Source organism: Grammomys surdaster, unplaced genomic scaffold (assembly GCF_004785775.1).
Source record: "Grammomys surdaster isolate TR1022 unplaced genomic scaffold, NIH_TR_1.0 136, whole genome shotgun sequence".
NCBI lineage: Eukaryota > Metazoa > Chordata > Mammalia > Rodentia > Muridae > Grammomys > Grammomys surdaster.
Genome location: NW_021604594.1, coordinates 14747057 through 14771007, shown reverse-complemented (window position 1 = coordinate 14771007; position 23951 = coordinate 14747057). Strand labels below are relative to the sequence as shown.

The 23951-nt window shown below is 36.8% G+C and overlaps 1 protein-coding gene across 2 annotated transcripts; it reads left to right on the top strand.

Moving 5' to 3' along the window:
* The first annotated feature begins 303 nt into the window (after positions 1-303).
* Positions 304-23951, top strand: Ppig (peptidylprolyl isomerase G). Of its 2 annotated transcripts, none has more exons than XM_028763012.1 (14): positions 304-422; positions 8228-8294; positions 8676-8753; positions 8841-8915; positions 9298-9405; positions 9681-9725; positions 10762-10849; positions 12103-12132; positions 12227-12366; positions 15555-15762; positions 17518-17685; positions 19762-19849; positions 22283-22419; positions 22594-23951. In XM_028763012.1, the coding sequence occupies exons 3-14, from the start codon at positions 8693-8695 to the stop codon at positions 23705-23707; spliced, it is 2262 nt and encodes a 753-aa protein (XP_028618845.1). In that variant the 5' UTR covers positions 304-422; positions 8228-8294; positions 8676-8692; the 3' UTR covers positions 23708-23951. The 2 variants fall into 2 exon arrangements, with proteins under 2 accessions (XP_028618845.1, XP_028618846.1); XM_028763013.1 differs by lacking the exon at positions 304-422 and adding an exon at positions 740-828.

Below are 23951 nucleotides of genomic sequence, written 5' to 3'. Positions count from 1 at the left end.
CTTTGTTACTAGTTTTTGAGCGTTTGCTGAAGGTGAATATTGGAAGTTCCTTGGAGGCAGAACATCTCTCTAAATACCTTGACAGAGCATGTCAACGTTTATACAGTGATGCGCTTCATTTCGAGAGCGCTGTGACATTCTGACAGATACACACCGATCCAATCAACTCTCAGAAAAATAAGCGATGTATTTAGAAGGCAGAAAGCTACAAGCTCAAGAAGATGCTGACGTCAGCCAGGGAACGCCGGGAGACGCCGTCACCCATCCTGACGTACTTCCGGCGCGACACGTTTCCCTCCACGCCTGGACTGGGCTGTGGGGGAGGGAGGCGGTTAGTAGGCTTTAGCGCCTTTCCTGACGGCGGTAGATTTGAAGCGCTTTACAGGACCGGGCCTGGAGAAGAGAAGCCCGTGGCGGTGCAGGTGAGGGACGCGAAGGCGTCTGTCGGCGTGGCGTCATTTTCTACGGACCTTGGGTACAAGAGCGGGAAGGGCCCAGAGCGAGGGGCGGAGCCGCGGCGAGCGGCTGGGCCGAGGTAACCGTCTTTCCGTCGAGGTCTCTAGGCTGCTCGGGCTCGGAGAGTTGGCCCCGGGGACCGGCGGCGCGGCCTGTGGCACCGTGGTGGTCGGGCGGCTTGCAGCCGAGCCCCAGGGCGCAGGAAGCCGCTCTTTCTCTCCAGCCCCCGCCCTCCCCGCTCGGCGCACACCTCCTCCCTGACGCATTTTGCCGCACAAGCTGTAATATGGCGGCAGCGACGGCGGCCTCGGCTCCCGGGAGCTAGGTTCGTTTTGGATGCTTCCAAACCGTGAGACGGAGCGCTGCTGCGTGGTAGGTGGGACGTTTGGTTGGGGAAGGGGGAGGCGCAGCGCGAGGGCCTGTCAGATTAGGGTTAGGGACGGACGGGCGCAGAGCCAGAATCACCGGGAATAAAATCGACACGGAGCTCTCCTCCGACCTTTTCCTCTGGTAGGACAGCGGCTGTCGTGCATGCCTAAGTGACACAGGCCCTTGATGATAAGGGTACTTCTAAAACTCAAGCGCGAAATGTTAACCTTAGGTCTCTAGAAGTTTTCCCATGTTCCTGAGCAACTGGAAGCGGCCGGGCCTTTGAGGAGGAGGATTCTGTTTAGGAGAAGATGGTTTCTGAATCCCGTTCACCTTTAGGAGAACAGTACTGATTTGTTCCGTATTTACTCTGATGTCGAACAAAGTCAGCCTTAGCCGGCAACGATGTCTAATTGTTTTGGGAAACCTTATGAAAGCACCACCTTGTGCACTCAGTTTGATTTCTTAGCATGAGTACATTCCTTGCGCCACAAGACTCTTTTTTTGTATGTTTGTTTTTGATCACCGGTACGTTTAAGAAATAATAGAATGTTTTGAAAATTTGGAGGTTCCGTATTAACTTTCAGAAGCTAAATCCAGAAAGGACAAAGTACATATTTGTGTTCGTGTCACTCCCGTTGTATAAAGAATATGATGAGTAGTAATTGCTATTTTGTAACTGATACTGGGCAGTTCGAGTAAACGTTTTCTTATAAGTTTTTAAAGATTGCCATCAAGTCCAGGAACTGCACAGATACTTAGAATGGCTGCTTATTTATTTATTTATTTATTTATTTATTTATTTATTTTAACATACCTTAAAGTGAAACTCCTGATCTAGTGTCACAATATCTATAACTCCCAGGCTGAGGAGAAAGGGTCACCAATCAAGGCCAGCCTGAACAACAACGTGAAGAGACAAAAACACCTTCTTAGGGACCCTCACTCTTTAATTTTAATAAAAATGGAGTGTAATTAGTCATGTAAGAGTTTACATTCTCTGTTTAAAAGAAGCTAATTGATTAACAGTTTCTTTAAGCTTCATTCAATTGATTGGATTGTCCTGCTTGCTCCCTAAGTAGGTTGGGGTGTGTGTGTATTTTTCACAAAAATTGTATTTTTATTTCTATAGGCCAAAATTTGGACCTTGAGATTTGCAGGCAGTACTGCAAATATTCAGAGAAGACTGCTATAATTGGCCCTTTATGTTTTACTGATAGGGAACTTTTTCTGCTTTGTTCTAGTCGTTGGCGTTGTCAGGGCAAGTACTCTACCACTGAGCTGTATTCCTAGCCCTTGTTCTCCACTTGTGTTTGTGTGTGGATTCAAGACCTCACAACTGTGAGGCAAGGCTAGATCACTGGACCACAAACTAATTTCTAAATTCTCAGAATACCTGTTAAGTGTTGTGTTTCACCAGCTCAGTTTGTGTATACCACCAGTAGTTTGTATATATCAAAAGCATTAAAGAAAGAGGTTCTATTTGGAAGAGCTTAGGTGTCTTTTCCTGACAACTCAAAATGTTGGCTTGTTTTTACTTAATTCATCAGGAGTGCATACATTTGTAAATGTATGCAAATGTTTCTAATTAGTTTTCCTTTCTTACCTGATCTATGTGCATACTTTAGGGTAAGCTGATGAAGCGAGTTTGAATGTTAAAATGCTTCCCTAGCAGGTAATTTTTAAGGAGGGATACATTTTTGGCCAGTTTGAGAGGTCTTAGTCCGTGGTTGGCCTGTTCCTTTGGATCCTGTGACAAGGCATTACATGGTAGGGAGCATACAATAGAGCAAAATGTCTTCTTGTGGAGTCCAGGAAGCAGAGGATGGAGGGAGGGGGGCTGTCCCAATACTACCTTCAAGGACTCACCTTCAGTGAGTCAACTTGATTCCATTAGTCCCCATCTCCTGAAAGATCCACTGTCTACCAGTAGTGCCAAAGACTGGCAACCAAACCTTAACATACGCCTTTGTGGGACAATTAATATCTAAACTTCAAAAAAGTGTCTTCTAGACCTGACAGGGAAGATGAATACAAAACAAATCTCTCAAGACTTGCTTAAAATGACAAACATCAATTGACATGCCAGTATGGATTGGGAAAATTTCAGAAGACCCTAACCCTAGATGAAGAGTTATTGTCAGTTGATGACTGCTGAGAATGGGAAGAATTTTAAGTTCTCTTTAGAGATGAGACCCTGATAGGTTATCCAGTCCCAGGTAGTCCTAAAACACATGCACATATGTACATTAAATGGGCCCAGTAGGTTGTGTGTGTGTGTGTGTGTGTGTGTGTGTGTGTGTGTGTAAAGCAGAGGTCATGAATTTAAGAGGACTTTTGGGGGGATGCAGGAGAGGGAGTGTTAGAAGCAGTTTAAATATAATAATACTCATGTATGGAATTCTCAACTTTTTTTAATTAATTTTTTTTTTTTAAATCCAAATGTGACAAAGTTTCCCTTTTCATTGTATTCCAAACTTCCTCTTCCTTGGGAGTAATAGTAGAAGTAATACAGAAGGTTGCAAAGTGACTCAGCAGGTAAAAGCACTTACCACTAAGTCTGAGAATCTGAATTCTCTCCCTGGAAGCCACATAGGAGAAGGAGAAAATCAATTCTTCTAAGTTGTCCTCTCACCTACACACATGTGCATTACATATGCCATGCCCCCACTAAAAAATAAATGTAAAAAAATTTCAGGGTAATGTGGAAAATACAAAATAATGATACTTGTATTATTAGATGTTAATCTTTCTGAAAACTGCTTACCAGTGTAGCACTAATCAACAGTTAGGATATTGGTTTTATGTTTATATGCACATATATTTCTTTTTTAGAATTTTTTGTGTGAATTGAGTGTTTATCTACATGTATATATGTGTAGCACATGTGTGCCTGGTGTCCTGGGAGGTCAGAAGAGTAAGTACGTCAGATTCCCTGGGACTAGAGTTATGGATGATTGTGCACCGCTGTGTGGGTTCTGGGAATTGAACCTCAGCAAGAGGGACAAGTGACCCTTATGGCTGAGTCAACTCACCAGTCCGTGTACATATTTTCACAAATACCTTAATCCATATATACTGTAGATGAATAAGACAACCTTCTAAAGATACTACAGTTAAAAATTTGTTCAAGTTTTTAGTGAAACATTTAGTAAACAAATTTTAAATTTGACTTTAAAAACATGAAACATGGATATGTTGATATCCAGAATTTTTTCCAGGAATGATGTTTTATTTTTATGTATCATACCATATTTAACATTTCTCTTTTTAGATTGTCAAACAATGGAGATAGCAGTTTGAGTATACCATTTTAAATGTAATGTTTTATGCAATTAAGGGCTTATAGAACATGTTGGAATTCCTTTATTGGTAATAAGGAATATTTGCACTTCCTCAATTATATCGCTTTTGAAAGTGAAATAACTGAAAAGAAAAGAGATAGTAGGGGCTGGAGAGATGGCTTGGAGGTTAAGACACTGACTCCTCTTCCAGAGGTCCTGAGTACAATTCCTAGCAACCACATGTTGTCTCACAACCATCTGTAGTGAGATTTGATGCCCTCTTCGGGCGTGTAAGTGTACATACAGATAGAGCACTCATATACATAAAATAAATCTTTTTTTAAAAAGGAATATATTTTTTGTTTATGAAGTACCATAATTCAAAAAAGCAAAATACATATAAAAAAGGTGATTTAGAGATCCAGTATAGCTTTAGTTAGTTTAACTTACTTGAGTCCTATACAAAAGCTGTTACTTGTCAATAAACCTATCAGATCAGATGCTGGATGTGCTATTATACTCCTTTAATCCAGCAGAGACTTGTGGATCTCTTTGTTCTAGGCCAGCCCAGTTTCCAGGATAGCCAGGACTACATAAAAAACCCTGTTTCAAAACAGCAACAACAAATACTGAATTTTTAAAAATAAGCCTATCTGATAAGAACATGTCATCTTTCAGGAGAGTCAATAATAACAGTATCTCATGTGAAAAGCATACATAGAAGGGAGAAACAGCCCAGGTTATAATAGGAAACACAAGTTCTATCTGGGTGTTTTTGTACACACTAGTCACCCCAGCAGTTAGGAGGTGGACACAAGAGGATTGGGAGTTTAATGTCATTCTCAAGCTACATAGTAAGTTAGATGGGAACCCAGGTTACATAAAACTATCTTTAAAAAAAATGAAAACAAAAAATAAAAGCCAACAACGGAACACTGACTGCTTCCAGACATATTTGCATTAACTAGCATTCTTTCTATTTGATGATGAAGTCCCTGGGGGTGGCACTGTGCTTAGTTTAGAAAACAAAGTTTTAGAAGGGACTTGTGACACAGGCCTATAATTCCAAATATTGAAAAACTGAGACAGGAGGATGTTAAGTTCATGGCCTGCCTGGAACATAGGTTGTGTTTAGGGCCATCTTTGACAACTGTAGAAGACCTTGGTTTTTTGGTTTTTTGTTTAAGAAAACAAAAACAGAAAAGCCAGAAAGATTTTGGCTGGTGGAAATTATAGATGAGTTTATAATTTTCACCCAGGGAGGTGAATAAATTCACCTGGAGAATATAAATTCAGCCTGGAGAGACAAGTTTCTAAAGTACTATGGCTGAACTGACTCTTACGGGACACATAGCCAGAGGAATTAGAAGGAGCATAGAAGGAAAGTGTTGGTTGTCATCCTAATCATTTTAAGGAATCCACTTTCTATTCCTTTAAGTGTTGAGACTCGGTGTATTGCTGACTCTACTCTTTAGTATGATAAAGTCACTACACTACTATCTAATTACAAATACTCCATTTAATAATTAGCTGCCTGTATACTTACCCTTTCCCCCGGCATCTTAAAGATCCATTAGGGTGAATATGGAAATCATTTTACATATGAAACTGCAAAATGAATTTCTGATCTCTCACTGATGTTTCTGAAATATTTGAATAAATTTAGCATTTTATGTTTATAAATATTACTGTTTATTGTTAACATGCAAAGTCATTAGTAAACATTTAAAACAAGATTCTAATCATTCATAGAAAGTAGAATGAAATAAAAATAATAAAAGTTATAGTTGTTAAGATTTAGTTGTTAGGGTTTTGTGTGTGTGTGTGTGTGTGTGTGTGTGTGTGTGTGAGCTTATTAGCTTTATTTCTTATTTTAAAAGTATTTTGTGCCAAACATGATGTACTCTCGTAATCATAGTACTTAAGGAGCTGGAAGCAGGAGGATGGAAAGTCGAAGTTTAGCCTGAGCTACATTGAAAGACCCTGTCTCAAAAAAAGTAGTTCTAATATGAAGAAAGCAATTCAGTATCACTCATTTCTGAGGAAGTCAAATGGGTAAATTGAGTTTATAACATCAAATAGATGGTAGTGGTTACAGTTCATAAGCAGTAATGGAAACAAGGTCAAACTAGAATGTGTTTTCCGTCATGATAATGGGAGCAGCATATGCTGATCACTGTACAGAATGGGGCACTGAGCCAGATGTAATTATTGCTCAAAAAAATTCAAATCTGGGTTTTGTGATATTAGCTATTAACTTGTTCAGGCTAAATGAATTTGTGGCAAACAAATATTCACAGATAATTAATCCCAAAAGATTTGATTATATTCTGAGACAACTGGTGACTAATTTTTTTCCCTCCTGAAATGAGTCTTGCTATATGTTTTAGAAGATGACTCTCTGGAATGCTGGGAATACAGGTTTGTATGGCTTTTTTCTTGAAAATTTTATGGACTTAATTTTTCTTTGAATTAAATTTTCTATATCTTAGTAATGTAATCTTGGTAATCCTGTTTTTCTTGGAAAAAATGAGATATTGATGTTTGTCTTATGGTTTCGGATTTTAGATATTATTCAGTAATAGGTAAGAGTCATAAATGCAGAGAAAATGTGTTCTATTTGTAACTAGCAATTATTAAGTCTCTAGTAATAATTTGTAATGGCATCTTAGTAATTTTGCTTATAATCATTTTAAAAATGATTATCTTTTTGTGGGGGTGTTTTGCCTGCATGTATGTGTGTTCATGTGTGTACAGTGTCTACAAAGGTCACAAGAGGACGTTAGATACCCTGGAACTGGAGTTACAGGTGGCTGTGAGAGATCATTGGGTCCTGGGACTCAAACTTTGGTTTTCTTGAAGAGCAGCTAATTGTTCTTAACTGCTGTACCACCTTGCTGGTCCCGTTTAGTAGCTTTAGAGACGTAGTATATAAGTCATCTTTTGTGTCACCATTGTTCATTAGGGTTTGTTTGATTGTTCTGTTTTGAGACAGGGTCTCTATTAATGTAGCTCTGCCTCCTGCAACTCTTTATGTAGATAGACTAGGATAGCCTCTAGATCCACATGCTTTTGTTTCTCAAGTGCTGGGATTAAAGGTATGGGCATAGTAGGTTTTGTTTTGTTTTAAGACAGAATATCACTGTTACCCTGACTTTAGTTCCCCAGTGTTTGGACTAAAGAGGTGCACCACCATGTCTATCTTTCAGTTATTTTCTGTAACAATGTAAATCTATAATTGTCTCAAAATTTCAGCTAAGCTATGCAAGGGTATAATAACTCAGTGGTAGAACACAAGTACCATGTGTGAGGCCAGCACCTCCCCCCCCCACCGCCCGCCAAAAAAAAAAAAGGACAGAGAGAAAGAAAGACAAGATACAAAAAGGAAGACTCAGAGTGAAGAATATAGACCTTTCAGGGTGTTTCTTACCTGTGTAACATATCACAGGCTGTTTGCTAAGGCACCTTAGTAATTTAGGTGTGATAGTTTAAATAAAAGCATGTGTATTTCAGTCTCTCTGAGCAAATGAGATGGTTATTTTTGTAGTCTGTTTGGCTGTTATTTAATACTCCTCAGTTTTGTTTTATCAGCTGTTCACCTTATTGTATCATTATTCTATCAATATTATAATTAGACATTATAAATCCTTAAAATAAGTGATTTACAAAAAATGTCAAGTAAAAGGTACCTGCTATGTAAATAAAGCTACCTACATAGTATTTCACACATTTGTGCCTGTCATAGTCATAGTCATAAGCTGCTAGTTGCTCATGACCAGAAGTAACCTCATGTAAAATTGAATATGCTTTTGACCAGAATTCTATCTACCTTATATTAATATCATTAAAATACTCACCTTACATGTCAGGTGTAGTATTTTAATATACACCTGTCCTTCCAGCATTCAGGAGTCTGAGGCAGGAGGATTGCTACAAATTGTAGGCCATCCTAGGCTGCATAGTGAGTACAAAGTTAGCCAGAAATACATAGTGAGATTTTGCCTCAGAAACAAAACCTCATCCTTTTCTTCATATTTATTTTTGGTTTTGTTTGGAAACTTGAGTATTTTTCTTTAATATCTTGCATTTTAATCAGAGCTCTCATTTTTCTTTCCTAGGAGCAAAACGATTGGCTCAGTCATTCTTGGTGGGTTTTTGGTTTTTATTGTTTCCCCCAACTTAAAGGTAATGTACATGTTTTGTTCTCTAGTTTTACAGACTTAATACAGTATTCTGTATGGGGTAGCAATCTGATTTTGGTTGGTAAAATAGAAATTTATTATATGATAATGACTGTTCTTTTTAGCACATTTATTAAAATTGGAATAATAAAGAAAATTAGCATAACTCCTGCCCAGTAATTACTATGCCTTAATCTTTAAAGTCTTTTCTGTTTTCCTCAAAGTATAGTCTAATCTCCAAGAATCATGAATTACCCCAAGGAAACAAATGTAAAATAAATATAACATTTGTAGTTTATGTGCAGTAGATTTTGCTTTTAGACATTAATAGAAAGTCTTAGCCATTTTAGTTGGCTAGCCTAAAATTACCATATTACACTCACAGATTGAAGTGTTGGAACCATGGGAATAAAGGTCCAGCGTCCTCGATGTTTTTTTGACATTGCCATTAATAATCAACCTGGTAAGAATATTATTGTTTCTAATTAATTTTTATACTAGAACATAAAATTATAGTCAAGAAATTTAAAGCAATTACCTTCTTTTTCAGCTGGAAGAGTTGTCTTTGAATTATTTTCCGATGTATGTCCCAAAACGTGTGAGAACTTTCGTTGCCTTTGTACAGGTTTGTTTGCATTTTCAATTGTCCTAATTCCTAGAAATACTAGCTGTGAGCCTTATGTTGGGGTGAAGACATACAATGTCAAAATTTAGGCTGAGGCAAGAGCATGCATTCAAGACCATTCTGAGCCACATGCGAAGTGTGACTTGCCTGTAGTCCCAACCCTTGGAAAGCTGAGATGTGGATTGTGAGTGTAATGGCAGCTTGAGTTACATAGATAGACTTGGGTTCAAAAAAAATCCAAGTTAATTAATCAATTAAAAATAAATACTAGTTGTAATAAGATTTTTTCTGAAATTGATATCTGTGTTCTCTAGAAAAATATGGGCTTTACTAATACTTCAGTTTTTTCTTTTCATTGATCTATGACTGTTTCTTTCTCCAGGTGAAAAAGGGACAGGAAAATCAACTCAGAAGCCATTACATTATAAGAGCTGTCTCTTTCATAGAGTTGTCAAGGATTTCATGGTTCAGGGTGGTGACTTCAGTGAAGGTGAGACTTTGAGTCCCATAAAAGACAAGATATTTATATCTTTTGTTAAGCATAAAGGTTTTGGGTAGTGTGTGTTGAACAGGGAAGTGGAGATCAGAGGACAGTTTACAAGAGTCAGTCCTCTTGTTATTGAAGAAATTTAAACCAATTACCTTTTTATAATTTGTTATGTTTCTTTGAGTGTTATTGATGCAGAATCATTTGTATACATGCTTGATTAGAAGTATTTGACTGAGTTTACTATCTTGAATTCTAAGAGTATTTTTCATAACTAGGGAATGGAAGAGGAGGAGAATCTATTTATGGAGGATTCTTTGAAGGTAAAGTTTTTACATTTGTTTTTTAGTATTTTTTACTCATTTCATTATAAATTACAGTAGGTCTGGAACTTGAGTTTTCATACAACTATAAGCATATGAATATAGAAATAACTTAGTGGTTTTTATATTTTACTTTTAGTATTCAAGAGAATATTGTTTCAAATTTCTCATACCTTTTTCTCACTCTAATTAAAGATTAGAAGAAAAGTTCTTATCATTGAAGTAAATAATGCCCTGATGGAGGTTAAGTTAATGAGTCTAGACTATGATGTTTATCTCTCTATGCTCATGAATGACAGGGATAAAATGAAAGGAAATACTTATGGACTTTTATAGTGTTGCTATTTATTTTTAGTACAGTGCTGGGATCAAATCCAGGGCATTGTTCATGGTAGGCAAAAATTTTTAAGTATTTTAGACTCAAAGATTGAGTGCTTGATAGCATGCATGGGGCCCTGAGTTCAGTCTCTCACACCAGGGAGGAAAAATTAGAGATAAATCTAAAATTACAGCAGTAAAAGTTGGCTCATCATAGATTCTTCTTTCCTTCATAAACTGACTTTGTCATTTATGCTGTGTTTGACAGTAAAGAACACATGCAGCCAGGCATGGTAGCAATGCTCTGTAATGCCAGCACTGGGGAGGTTCAGGAGGGATTTGGAGGCCAACTTAGTTTAATGGCAAGACCCTGTCTCAAAAAAGACAGGAAAATATCCATTGTGTACAAGAATGGAAAATGAATTTTTGTGAGTGTGATGTGTATGCACATGTGTGAGCCTTATTCCTTTGAGACAGGGTCTGTCACTGAACCCCCAAGCCAAGCTATCAGCCAACAAGTCCTAGCAGTTTTTCTATTACTGCCTCCCACAGCACTGAGGTTACAAGTGTGCAATGGTCAACATGGTTTTCTATATGAGTCTTCATGTTTGTACAGCAAGCCTCTTATCCACTGAGCCAGCTCTCCAGCCTTGGAAAATAAGTGTCTTGGAGCTTATACTTCTAATATAACTGAATATTTTCTTCTCTTTATATATAGATGAAAGTTTTGCTGTTAAACACAACAAAGAGTTTCTCTTATCAATGGCCAACAGAGGGAAGGATACAAATGGCTCTCAGTTCTTTATGTATGTATTTAAAGTCTCAAATATCCCTGCTAACCTTCCCCATTGCCTTCATAAGAGAGAGACTATAAAGTTATAGGAGAGGTGAAACAATTACTGAGGGTACTGTAGAATGATTATTAAAAGTCTTAGGTGATAGAGCTTGCTGAAAAAGTAATAGGTAGCCTAAGGCATTTCCATTTCAGAGAACAAACTTGAGAATCCATCCACCACATTGGGTACTATATCCTCTACTGTACCCAGCTTTCTAAGTGAATTCTAGGGATCAAACTCAAGCTTGTACACCAAATACTTCATCTAGCTGTGAGAGATTTTATGTACCAGTATGTCTCTACATAGCCAAATACTAGGCTTCTAACTACATAGTTTTAAGGTTGACCTTGAGAATAAAAGGGGCAAGGGGTGCTTGCAAAAAAAAAAAAAAATGCATTAAACAGTAAGTGCTTTCTTTAGATTCAGGTGAGTTTGTTTTAAAAGTCTCCTGACCAGGCTCCTTGAACCCCATCTTAGTTTCCCCAGGACATGTACCATTATGGTCTTCTTTGGAGTTGACCCAGTTTAATTCAACTTTTCTTCAACATAAAATTTTATTCAATATCACAGATAACAAGCTCAAAAGCCTAGAGAAGTTGAATAACATAAATAAGCCTGTTGGACCATGGAATCTCAGCTATTAAAACCTATGTTGAAAAAAACAGGAGCACTAAATACTGGTCACTTATTCCACATATTTTCAGATATTCCAGACAGGTCTGGAATTTGGATTTTCATGCAGAAGTACCTATAATTAAATGTTGGCAGTTAATTTTTAAAATATATGAAACTAAGTGGACTGTTGCTATTCAGGTTCAACAAATACATCTCAGAGCTATCAGACTGACTGTTCCCACCTCTCTCAATTTCTGTAAAACCCTCCACTTCAACTGTTTAAAAAGTTAGGGTGAAAAGCACCATTGTTAAACCCATAAGTCAGTAGAATGATTTGGCAAATTTGGCAGTGTCAATGCAACAACATCATATAACCAGGAATATTTAATAAAAACCTAGTTACAAGTATAAATACAAGTGGATAAAAGGTATGGCTTTTATATTCGGAACAAGCTTTTTAAAAACTTGTGTGGGAAACCCTTTGCACTCATGAGGTTCTGCTATGTAAGGGTAGGACGTGATTTCTTATTTTCAATGCATTCTTTTCTTTTTATAGAAGCTAACTTTGTTTTTCTGTTTTTATTCTTTGATCTGATGACTTCCGAAAGAACAACGAAACCAACTCCTCATTTAGATGGGTAAGACGATGTATTTTACTGTCTTATAACATACTTTACTTTGTTGTATTAAAGTAAGAATCTTTTATATAGTAATCTTTACTTGACATTTTAGGCATCATGTTGTTTTTGGGCAAGTGATCTCTGGTCAGGAAGTTGTGAGAGAGATTGAAAACCAGAAAACAGATGCTGCTAGCAAACCATTTGCTGAGGTTCGGATACTCAGTTGTGGAGAGCTCATTCCGAAGTCTAAGGGTAAGAACCAGTGCACAGTTAAGGGGACTCTTGCTTGGATAAGGCTAGATTGTAAGCATGAGGTTTTGTGGATTTAGATGTATTCTCTGCTGTCAGTTTTTCTACATTGCGTGTGCTCCTGCGTGTATGTGTCTATGTCACAGCACAGCCTCATTTATGGTTCTTCAGAAGTCATAGACAATATACCATAAGTACAGTATACAATAAGAAAATAGGACTGGAGAGATGGCTCAGCGGTTAAGAGCACTGACTGCTCTTCTAGAGGTCCTGAGTTCAATTCCCAGCAACCACATGGTGGCTCACAACCATCCGTGATGGGGTCTGGTGCCCTCTTCTGGTGTGTCTGAAGAGAGCAATGGTGGTGTACTCATATGCATAAAATAAATAAATAAATCTTTAAAAAAGAAAAGAAAATTATACTTTTTATAGTTAGTGTCTGAAAATTGAACAAATTCCATTACTGTAAAAAACAAAGCCGGGCGGTGGTGGCGCACGCCTTTAATCCCAGCACTTGGGAGGCAGAGGCAGGCGGATTTCTGAGTTCGAGAGTTCGAGGCTAGCCTGGTCTACAGAGTGAGTTCCAGGACAGCCAGGGCTACAAAGAGAAACCCTGTCTCGAAAAACCAAAAAAAAAAAAAAAAAAAAAAAAAATCTCAGTCTCTTTCTGGTTTTCTTCAAAAGTAATGTATAAGGTCATTTAAGATATATTTCATACACTTGGTAGGAAGAATGAGCTTTTAACTAGCATGTGCACTGTGTCAAGTGTTCACACACACTCTGGAATAAACAAAATCAACTGCTGTATGCCTTTGTGTGTGTGTGTGTGTGTGAGAAAGAATCCCAGTGCAGAATAAAAGTAGGAGTTGGTGAATCAAAGTTTCTTAATTATGGAATAAGGTATTTGACAAAGTCAAATTACTTTGATAGACATATTATTATTTTCATTTTGCTTAGAAAACATAATATATCTGGTATTTCTTTGACTTATATTCATTGCAAATTAATTTTCTTTTAAAAACATCTTTAAAAGTTTAATATCTCCCACCCTTTGGTTATTAAAAATATATATAAGTAGATTTTTCAGTTTTTGTGTCTGCGTACCCACTCTGTTTTAATGTTTTAACAGCTGTAATGGTCTTAGATTCAGATTAATAATTGGATTCATGAGACAATATAGGTTTCATCCACTCAAAAGTTGACTAAGTTTTAAGAAAGAAGATACAGGACAGGAAATAGCATGGCTGGTGTAACAGTAGCCTTTTGGAGATTTCATGATTTCTATACAGAGCTTTATTATGCCCCAAGAACTTTATATTTGATCTGTTAGTGATCTAGAGGACCGTGACTCTGTAGGCATGGGCTGCCTTAGTTTGTTTTATTCCCCCAGTGTCTGCCCCCCACCCCAACCCCCTTTTGAGACTAGGAGTCACACAGGGCTGTCTGGTTTTTCTCTGCTCTGCAATTGGTGTTCATTCAGTGCCTCCTTAAGAGTTTCCAAAGGACACTCCAATAGTAGTGCCTTTGTTACTTATTGCTGGAACTCTTCAGATAAGAAGCAGCGTCCCTTGGTTTATTGATAAAAATCATATGTAGGAAAGGCGGAATGGCTTATTTATGTTTTAATTTATTAATACCATAATGATTGGATGGATTTAAGTGTTATTTATTGTTTGCTTATTTATTTTATTTGAAATTACTCTTTCTGTATATCCATGTTGACCCATTTTTGGCCCAAATAAATATTTTCAAATCCATTCTGGTTTGAGTTAGAACAGCTTTAAATGGGTCAGGTTCTACCTTTTGAAAAATTCATATGCCCTATGTGTGATAATTTTACTTCTGTTAATATGTTCCTTAAAGCATCCCAAGTTTCAAAACACTTTAAAAAAAATTATTTCCTAAGCTGAGAAGATGGCTCAGTGGGTAAATACACTTGCCATGTAAGTTTGATGACCTTAGTTTAGTCCCTGAACCTACCTAAAAGTGGAACTCTACAAAATTGTCCCCTAACCATGGCACACACATCATAGCACATGATGGTAATAACAAAATAATATTTAAGAAATTGATTGCCATGTTAGGTTTAGTGGCACACACCTTTAATCCCAGTACTCAGGAAGCAGAGGCAGGCAGATATCCAAATTTGCGGCCAGCCTGGTCTACAGAGTGAGACCAAAAGAAAAAAATTGATTCCTTAACTCAAATTAAAATTTCAACTTGAGACTTTTTTTGTGGAGATTTTTTAAAAAAAGATTTATATATTTATGTATGAGTACTTTATCTGCATGTATGCCTGCATGCCAGAAGACATCAGATCCTGTTATGGATGGTTTGTGAGCCACTGTGTGGTTTGCTGGAAGTTGACTCATGGCCTCTGGAAGAACAGCTAGTGCTTTTAACCACCAAGCCAACTCTTCAGTCCTTTGTAGAGACTTTTAAACATAGTTATTATTGATAAATTACTTCTGATTATGAGATTGTGCTTTAAGCTGTGTTTCTAATCACTAGAGGAATGTGTACTCAGTCATGGAAGTTGAAGCTTAGTACCAATGAAATATTCCTTCCTGTGTTAACACAGTAATGTATTTTGTTTTTTGTTTGTTTAGGTTTTTCGTGTTTCTTTATTTGTTTGTTTTTACCTTCAGCTATGATAAGGGAGAAGAAATGGAAAATTATAATACTAGAAGCTGGGGAATCTAAGATGTTACTCTTTGCTTAAAAATTTTCTGTTCAGGGCTAGAGAGATGGCTCAGTGGTTAAGAGCATTGGCTACTCTTCCAGAGGTCCTGAGTTCAAATCCCAGCAACCACATAGTGGCTCACAACCATCTGTAATGGGATCTGATGCCCTGTTCTGGTGTATCTGAAGACAGCTACAGTGTACTCATATAAAATAAATAAATAAATCTTTAAAAAAAATTCTGTTCAAATGTTTCTTAAAATTAACGTGGTTTAGAATTTGGAGCTTGCTTATTTTCAGAAATTATTTGGCTTAATAGAATTCTGGCTCATGAATCTGGAAATATGGGTTCTAACCCCAAGTCCTAACTCTTTTGCTCTCTCTTTAGTTGAGATGACTAAATGAACAAAATATCTAATACTGGACTTAACAAAAATTTATAGAAAAAGTTAAATTTTAACCTCCTAAGTTTGCCTGAAATTACTGAGTAGAATCTTTCGTTTTTAAAGTTAAGAAAGAAGAAAAGAAAAGGCATAAGTCATCATCGTCATCATCATCCAGTGACTCAGATAGCTCAAGTGATTCTCAGTCCTCCTCTGAGTCTTCTGATTCTGAAAGCGCTTCTGAAGAAAAATCCAGAAAAAGGAAAAAGAAACATAGGAAAAATTCCCGAAAGCATAAGAAGGAGAAGAAGAAGCGAAAGAAAAGCAAGAAAAGGTCTTTAATACTAGTGTTGTCTATAAAGGTGTTTTTCTTTTAAATCAGTTATGCAAGAGCATTAAAATAGAACGTTTATAACAGTGGCATGAGATCATGAAACAGAAGTTGCTCTTAGTTAATTTTATGTTCTCCCAGTGAAGTGATGCTTTTGGTTTTATGTTACAGGGCTTTTAGTTTGGTTTCATTGAGGCATTCCCACTTCTTCAGGCTGCCTCAAATTCATAGTTTTTCTGCCTCATCCTCTGTTGTGTGATGGAACTTTTCAACAAACATGTCTACTTGCCCCAGATAGGAATCCATGACAGAATAAAGTATAGATATACCCAAGTGCAACTTGGTGAACCAATGAGTTTTATTGGGTTACTCGTAAGAGCAGAAATTACTCAGACAGTCATATCACCAAAAGCCCACCCCAGCATAGGTGACAACTTCTAAAGCCAGGAACCTGAAGCACACTGCACATCTAACAGGGAGTCCAACAGGTTGGCTCATGTCCTTTCCAGGTGCCAGAATTGATCTAAACCTCTTCCAGGCACCTTGGTCAGTTTCTGCTTCTAGGCAGCTGGTCTGGTCTGAGAGTCATTTGCAGTTTGTCTTGTCTAAGAGTCTTTGTAGTTTGACTCTGCATTTGCAGCTAGATACTTAGCCTTGTCAGTTTCAGGGACTTCCTGAAACTGACTTGGTTTTGACTTGGTTACTTTCCTGCTTAATTAGCTTCCTGCAGGATAGAGCATTTTTATCTCAGAGGAAACTGTTATACCACATCCAAGTAGCAATGATTGCAGGTGCACAACATCATTCTAGGTTTGGATTTTTTTTTTATTTTAGAGATGTGTGAGATAGATTTGAATTACAGCAAACCAACAGTTATGTCCCTTGCTTTGTAGCAGTACATATAGGTCCCTTTTTTCTCTTTTGCTTTGGTAGAAGTATATGAATTGAGAGCAAATGATTCTGTCACTATTTCTACTTTTGTTTGAAATGTGTTTATATTAAAACTTAAGTATTACCTTAAACTTAAGTATTACTAAGTATTACTATTACCTCAAAAGCAACTAATTTCTTTAGTTTATATTTGTATACAATTTTGTTTGTATGTGCATAGGTGCTTGCATTCTCTGCCCACAGAGGTCAGAAGAGGGCATCAGATCCCCTGGAACTAGAATTAGAGATGATTGTGAGCTGCCATGTGGATGCTGCCTATTGAACCTGTGTCCTCTGGAAAAGTAGCCAGGGCTTTTCACTACTGTGCCATCTCTCCAGCCCTAGCCTGTGTTTTAAATTTGTCAGAATGTGTTACCTACAGAGTTTCATATTTTAGATGTATCTTATAGAAAAGTATTTTTTTGAGTTTGGTAGTAAATGGTCTTTTTTGTTTGGTTGAGTTGGTTGGTTGGTTATGGGGAATGGAGGGAGATTTTTACCACATGATCACATCTTTGAAAGGGACAGGTTGATATATATTTATATTATTTTGATACTAAAGAAATGCTGGGTTGATGAGATGAGTCAGCATGTAAAGTCACTAGCCATCAGACCTATTGACCTGAATTTACACTGGACTGAGATAGTGAAAGAGGAAAGATGATTCCTGTAGATTGTTCTCTGACCTCTCATGTATACCATGGCATGGATGCTTATGCACACATTCTTTTTAAATATAACTTAAAAAGAAAAGAAATACTAACAATTGGAAATTTTAGATAGGTACATAAAAGCCAAATGTAACTTACTTTGATTTTACCTGTTAAGCCCATCCAGTGAAAGTGAAGCAGAAAATGTTGATGCACAGCCCCAGTCTACTGTCCGTCCAGAAGAGATCCCTCCTATACCAGAAAATAGATTTCTAATGAGAAAAAGTCCTCCTAAAGCCGATGACAAGGAAAGGAAAAACAGAGAGAGAGAAAGAGAAAGAGAGTGGTATGTGAATGTGTGTATTTTATAGCTCTGTTATGTATTACCATACTCGTTTTCTTTTTTTCTTTTTGAACTGTATTTGTTTTTGATAGTATTAAACTGGTGATCTTATCAGAAACCCTTTTAATTAGGAAGAAAAAAAAGATGGTAGCAAAGCTCCTTTTTTGCTAAATACATAACATAAATTACTAAAAAATAACTTCACTTACCAGCGGAATTTGAGGAAATAAGTTCTGTAGTGTAAATAGTATGTATTACGTGCCATTCCAAATGGCATTAGTAACAAGATAATGTTAGACCAATAAAACAAGATGGTATTTTGGTATGTTGCTCCTACAATTTTTAAAAAGACTCATTTTGTTGTTTTGTTAATTCTGTGTATGTGTGCACACATAGGTGTATACATGTGTTCACATGAGTGTATGTATATGAGTGCAAGATCCCACCTGAACTAGAAATAGATTCCTAATGATTAAAGGTCCTCTGAAGCTAGTAACCAAACAAGAAAAACAGAGTGATACGAAAATGTGTGTATTTTCCCCTGGACCCTATGGCTTAAGGAGATGCTCAGCTCCTACAAGTTGTCCAAGCATGAGAACCGTAGTTTCATTGCTGAAATTTCCGTTAAAAAAAAAAAAAAAAGCTGGGTGCAGTGGCATGCTTGTGATCCCAGTTCTGGGGAGGTAAAGATGGGTGAACCCTTGGGCTTTTCTGATCAGTGAGCTTAGCCTACCCAGTAAACTCCAGGACAGTTAGAGATCCTGTTTCAAAAAACAAGTTGAATGGCTCCTAAGGAATGACACCCAAGGTTGACCTCAGATCTGCCCTCACAAATAAGTGCACCTGAATTTGCATACACGTGCATTCACAAATAGAAACACCAAAAAAGAAAAATGAAGCTTGTTTTATAAATTTGTATAAAAGTCTTGCTCTCCAAACCTGACTTTATACTCTAATGAAATTTGGGATGTTCAGTTACTTTGAATAAATGAATAAGTTTATTAATGTTACCAACTTTATTTTATTTTTTGGTTTTTTGAGACAGGGTTTCTCTGTATAGCCTTGGCTGTCCTGGAACTCACTCTGTAGACCAGGCTGGCCTCGAACTCAGAAATCCGCCTGCCTCTGCCTCCCAAGTGCTGGGATTAAAGGCGTGCACCACCACCGCCCAGCCCAACTTTATTTTTTTTTTTTATGAGTCATTTTAATACTGAGATGGCGGGCTGGAGAGATGGCTCAGAGGTCCTGAGTTCAATTCCCAGCAACCACATGGTGACTCATAACCATCTATAATGAGATCTGGTGCCCTCTTCTGGCCTGCAGGCATGCATGCAGGCAAAACACTATACATAATAAATCTTTTTAAAAATGGTATGGGAAAAGTTTTAAAATTTTAAAATCTTTTGTAGTCATGATGAGAAATATAGTTATAAAATGGAAAAATTTATAATCATAGTACAACAAAAATATGCCATGCTTTGCTTATGCAAAGCATGAAAATAAAAGATCTTTAAAATTGGAATGATTTTGGTTTGCTGAGTGTAAAGCAAAGAGTAAAAGAAACGATTTGACTACTAAAGTTAAACTTTTCAAATATCACTTATATTAATGTTACTAATGATCTGATTTTATGTATAATTTAAAGTTTCACGTTTGAGATATATCATGATTCATATATAATATGAGTAGTATTTGGCTAATTCATACCAACTTGTCTCTGCCTAATATATATTGTTTAATGTGTCCATAATTTTCTTACTAATGCACAACTGTTCATGGTAGATAAAGCATTTTGTCATTTTTCTTTCTCTTGTTTGGACTATTATTATATTTTGGTTTCCTGAGCATTATCAAATCAGCTTCACCTTACCAATAATTTCTTTCCAAGATCAGTCACATTCAAGGTGGTACAGCCATAGGCAGTAATACTAGCTGGGATCTGATAATAGCATTTTGTGCTAAAAACTTCTAATTATGTAAAGGAATTTAAATGTATTAATTTAGATCAGTAAATCTATAGTTTCAAGATTTCTCTTTATGGAAGTAATATGTTTAAACTTTCCCTTTGCTTGCTTTTAGTAATCCACCTAACTCCCAGCCTGCTTCATACCAGCGACGATTCTTAGTTACTAGGTCTGGCAGGAAAATTAAAGGAAGAGGACCAAGGGTAGGTGATTCTTTGTCAGAAATGTTAATAATACTTTATTTGTCTTTCTTAAGAGTTCAAAGTGCTGTCTCTGAGTTTAGGATTTTCCAGCACTACAAGGAGAAAGAAATTTAATGCTTTAAAAAATATTTTTACATGTCATTTTAGTATTGAAGTTACTAAAAACTCAGGGGATATGCATGTTTTAAATTATACATCTTTTAGATTATATATGTACATGGTTTAAAATGGGATTGAGATGGGTGTGGTGGTTCATACCTTAGGAGACTAAGGAGGAGGATTGCTGTGAGTTTGAAGGCAGCCTAGTCTACATAATGAGTTTCAGGCCAACTTGGGCTTAGCATGAGACCTGTCTCAAAAATAAGTAGCATTAAAATAAAATCAGGATATAAAGGGTATTGAAGCCTTTTGACTTTTGGTAGTTTTTTACTCATCATAGCTCTATTCTTACCAAGAACTAAATAAAAATTAATGATGTAGTTTCCTTCCCTCCTTCCCTACCTCCCTCCTTCTTCCCCTAAGTTTTCCCATCAGAATTTAAATAACTTTTTACAAAGCTTGCTTTTTTTTGAAACTTAGCTAGCTATACTTTATATCATAGATCTTGGCTTCTTGCCCAGTTGTTCTACTTTCTACAGTCTGCTGAAAACAGCATTTCCAGTCTGGTTGATTCTAAGTTACAAAGTCCATTGAATCCTGTCAGTCATTACTTAGTATCTCTCCTTAAAATATTCTCTTTATTGTTTCATCTTATCTTTTTCTGTCTCTTAAGCCAGTCTCTCTTAAACGTAGACTACTATTTTGCATCCTGTATATGACCTCTATGTCAGGACTCTAGTTCATTTTAAGTTGCACATACTCCTCCTTGGACAGGCTCTTTTACTCCCATGGATGGCTGATAATTCACAGCTCCATCTGCTCTTGACACTAAAAGTTTGTTTGACTAATGAATGAGCACCTCAAACTTACCATCAAGAGAGTGCAGCATAATCACTTACTCTTCGAGCTCATAGCTGTTTAGGCTGCTGCTCACAGTGATTCATGTGACCACCTGTGTACTTCTTTCTCTAGAGCCAAGAATTGTTTTTATTCTCTTTCTTTTCCATTCTACACAACTTATTTATGTCAACTTTTGTCATTTTTCTCTCCCCACTACTCTGACATGTATCTGCATCTATAAATCTTCACTCAATGCTGACTCTAGTTAGAATGGCTTCCAAACTTGTATTTGGTAGAAGGTTTTTGTTTTTGTTGTTTAATCTGTCAGTACAAATTTAAACTTAAACCTTAAATGATTATAGACCCTAAAGAACTTTTGTTCATGTAAGTTATATTTATCAATATTGATTCTTTTAGAAATTAGAGCTAAGAAATATTCATCACAAGTAGAAGTAGTTATGAAAGTAGTTACATGTTTTATAGTCTGAGTGATCATGATTGACAGGTGGAAAGGGCATATGCTGTATTTAACAGTAGTCACAGTCAATAAAAAATGCAAATCTGGGCTGGAGATGAAGCTCCACTGATGGGAGTATTTGCTTAGCATGCAGACGTCCTTAAATCGGATATCTTAGCTAGCACTTTTTGGTATTGGGCAAGTCTGATTATGTTAGTCCTATAGTATTGACTGTAGGATAAATTAAAAAATAGCATAGACTGAGCCCTCACAAAAAAAAAATCTGTTTATTTCATCAGTATGGTCATTTCTAAAATAATGCTGTTTCTGTCCCAGAATTTTCAATACAGAGCTTTCTTGTATCTTCCATGTTTTGCTTCATCTTTGCTTAGGTAGCTTATAGACATTTTTTTTTTTTAAAGATTTATTTATTTGTTATATATGAATACACTGTAGCTGTCTTCAGACACACCAGAAGAAGGCATCAGATCTCATTACAGATGGTTGTGAGCCACCATGTGGTTGCTGGAATTTGAACTCAGGACCTCTAGAAGTGCAGTCAGTGCTCTTAACCACTGAGCCATCTCTCCAGCCTGCTTATAGACATTCTTTTATTTTTAGCTTTTATTATTTTACGTGATCACACTCCCAATACTGAGATTGCTCTTTGATTGTTTTACCACCATTTCTCCTTCTGTAATCATTCTATTGTGGTTTAATTATTTGATTATATTATTCACTCATCTTTTTTCCCCTTTAACTTTGTAGAATGTAAAGTTCTAAATTTTGACTTACTGGTATTTCTTCAGTAAAGTGGTTAGCCATCCATCTGAAAACTGAGTAAATTTTGGTCTAACAAAAGACTTCTGTGATTTTATTCTGTTTCTCATGATGTTTGCCTTGGAAAGTGATGTATATGTAACATTCAAATAAGAACTTGGGAATTTGTAATATACAGAGTATTAAGTATGTATCTTAGGTATGGTGTTGCTTTTAAATTTTTATATGGTCTTTTTTCCCCTTTTTATTTTCTTAAGCGTTATCGAACTCCTTCCAGATCCAGATCGAGGGATCGATTCAGACGAAGTGAGACTCCTCCACATTGGAGACAAGAGATGCAGAGAGCTCAGAGAATGAGGGTGTCAAGCGGTGAAAGATGGATCAAAGGGGATAAGTAAGATTTAATTGTTATTTAAAATTAGTGATATTTTTTACTGTTGAGCACAATGATTTTATTAGGAGCCAGTTTATTTCTGTATTCCTTGGAGAAAACACAGTAGCATTATAACTTACATGCTGTTTTTTCCTAATAATATTTCCAAATATCTTTTCTTCTTTTACTTTTTAGGAGTGAGTTAAATGAAGTAAAAGAAAATCAAAGGAGCCCAGTTAGAGTAAAAGAGAAAAAAATTACAGATCATAGGCACATGTCTGAGAGTCCAAATAGAAAAATAGAAAAGGAAAAGAAAGCTAAAGACCATAAATCTGAAAGCAAAGAGAGAGACATCAGAAGAAATTCAGAAAAAGATGATAAATATAACAAAAACAAAGTGAAGAAAAGGGGCAAATCCAAGAGTAGGAGCAAGAGCAAGGAGAGATCTAAGAGCAAGGAGCGAGACTCAAAGCACAGTAGACATGAAGACAAGCAGCGGGTGAGGTCAAGAAGTAAAGAAAGGGATCATGAGACTACTAAAGAAAAAGAAAAACAGTTGGATTCTAAAGGGAAAGATCAGGAAAGGAGTAGAAGCAAAGAGAACTCCAAGCAGGTAGAATCAAAAAGTAATGAACATGATCACAGCAAAAGTAAAGAAAAGGATAGACGTGCACAGTCCAGGAGTAGAGAACGGGATGTGACTAAAAGTAAACACAGTTACAACAGTAGAACAAGGGAGCGGAGCAGAAGTAGGGACAGGAGCAGAAGAGTGCGGTCCAGAAGCCATGACAGAGATCGCAGCAGAAGCAAGGAGTACCATAGATACAGAGAACAGGAGTATAGGAGAAGAGGAAGGTCACGAAGCCGGGATCGAAGAACACCAGGACGATCGAGAAGTAAAGACAGGAGGAGAAGAAGGCGGGATTCCCGGAGCTCAGAGAGAGAAGAAAGTCAAAGTAGAAACAAAGAAAAATATAGAAGCCAAGAAAGTAAGAGTTCACACAGAAAAGAAAATTCTGAGGGTGAGAAAAGAATGTACTCTAAAAGTCGTGATCATAATAGCTCGAATAATAACAGGGAAAAAAAAGCTGATAGAGATCAAAGTCCAGTGTCAAAAACAAAGCAAAGCAGTCAGGACAATGAAGTGAAGTCCTCCACGTTAAAAAATCAAGAGGATGAGAAGACCAGATCCCCAGTGGAAAAAGAAAACCAAAAATCAAAGGGTCAAGAAAATGACCACGTACATGACAAAAATAAAAAATGTGATCATGAATCAAGCCCTGGAACAGATGAAGACAAAAGTGGATGAGTGAGTTGTGTACACTTATTTCCTTCCTGTCTCAAATTTTAAGTTTTCAAGACTTATTGTTGAACCTTCCTTTTTTTTGTTGTTTTCATTGTTTTGGAGTTGTTTTATGTTTGTGTCCCTCCCCTCCCCCCCCCCCTTTTTTTTTAAATGTGGACTTCATTGAGTTGATCTTTTGATAATCTGCTACCTGGATAATTTGTACTGCTAAAGTTTTAATAAACTTGAAATGAAAAGAAAAACAACA

What these genes read in the sequence shown, in the direction of transcription:
- Ppig (XM_028763012.1), top strand. Translation starts at nt 8,693, where the DNA reads ATGGGAATAAAGGTCCAGCGTCCTCGATGTTTTTTTGACATTGCCATT. An exon ending in GGGTGGTGACTTCAGTGAAG is followed by an intron (nt 9,406 to 9,680) that starts GTGAGACTTTGA and finishes TTTCATAACTAG; the next exon opens with GGAATGGAAGAGGAGGAGAA. An exon ending in AGATGGATCAAAGGGGATAA is followed by an intron (nt 22,420 to 22,593) that starts GTAAGATTTAAT and finishes TTTACTTTTTAG; the next exon opens with GAGTGAGTTAAATGAAGTAA.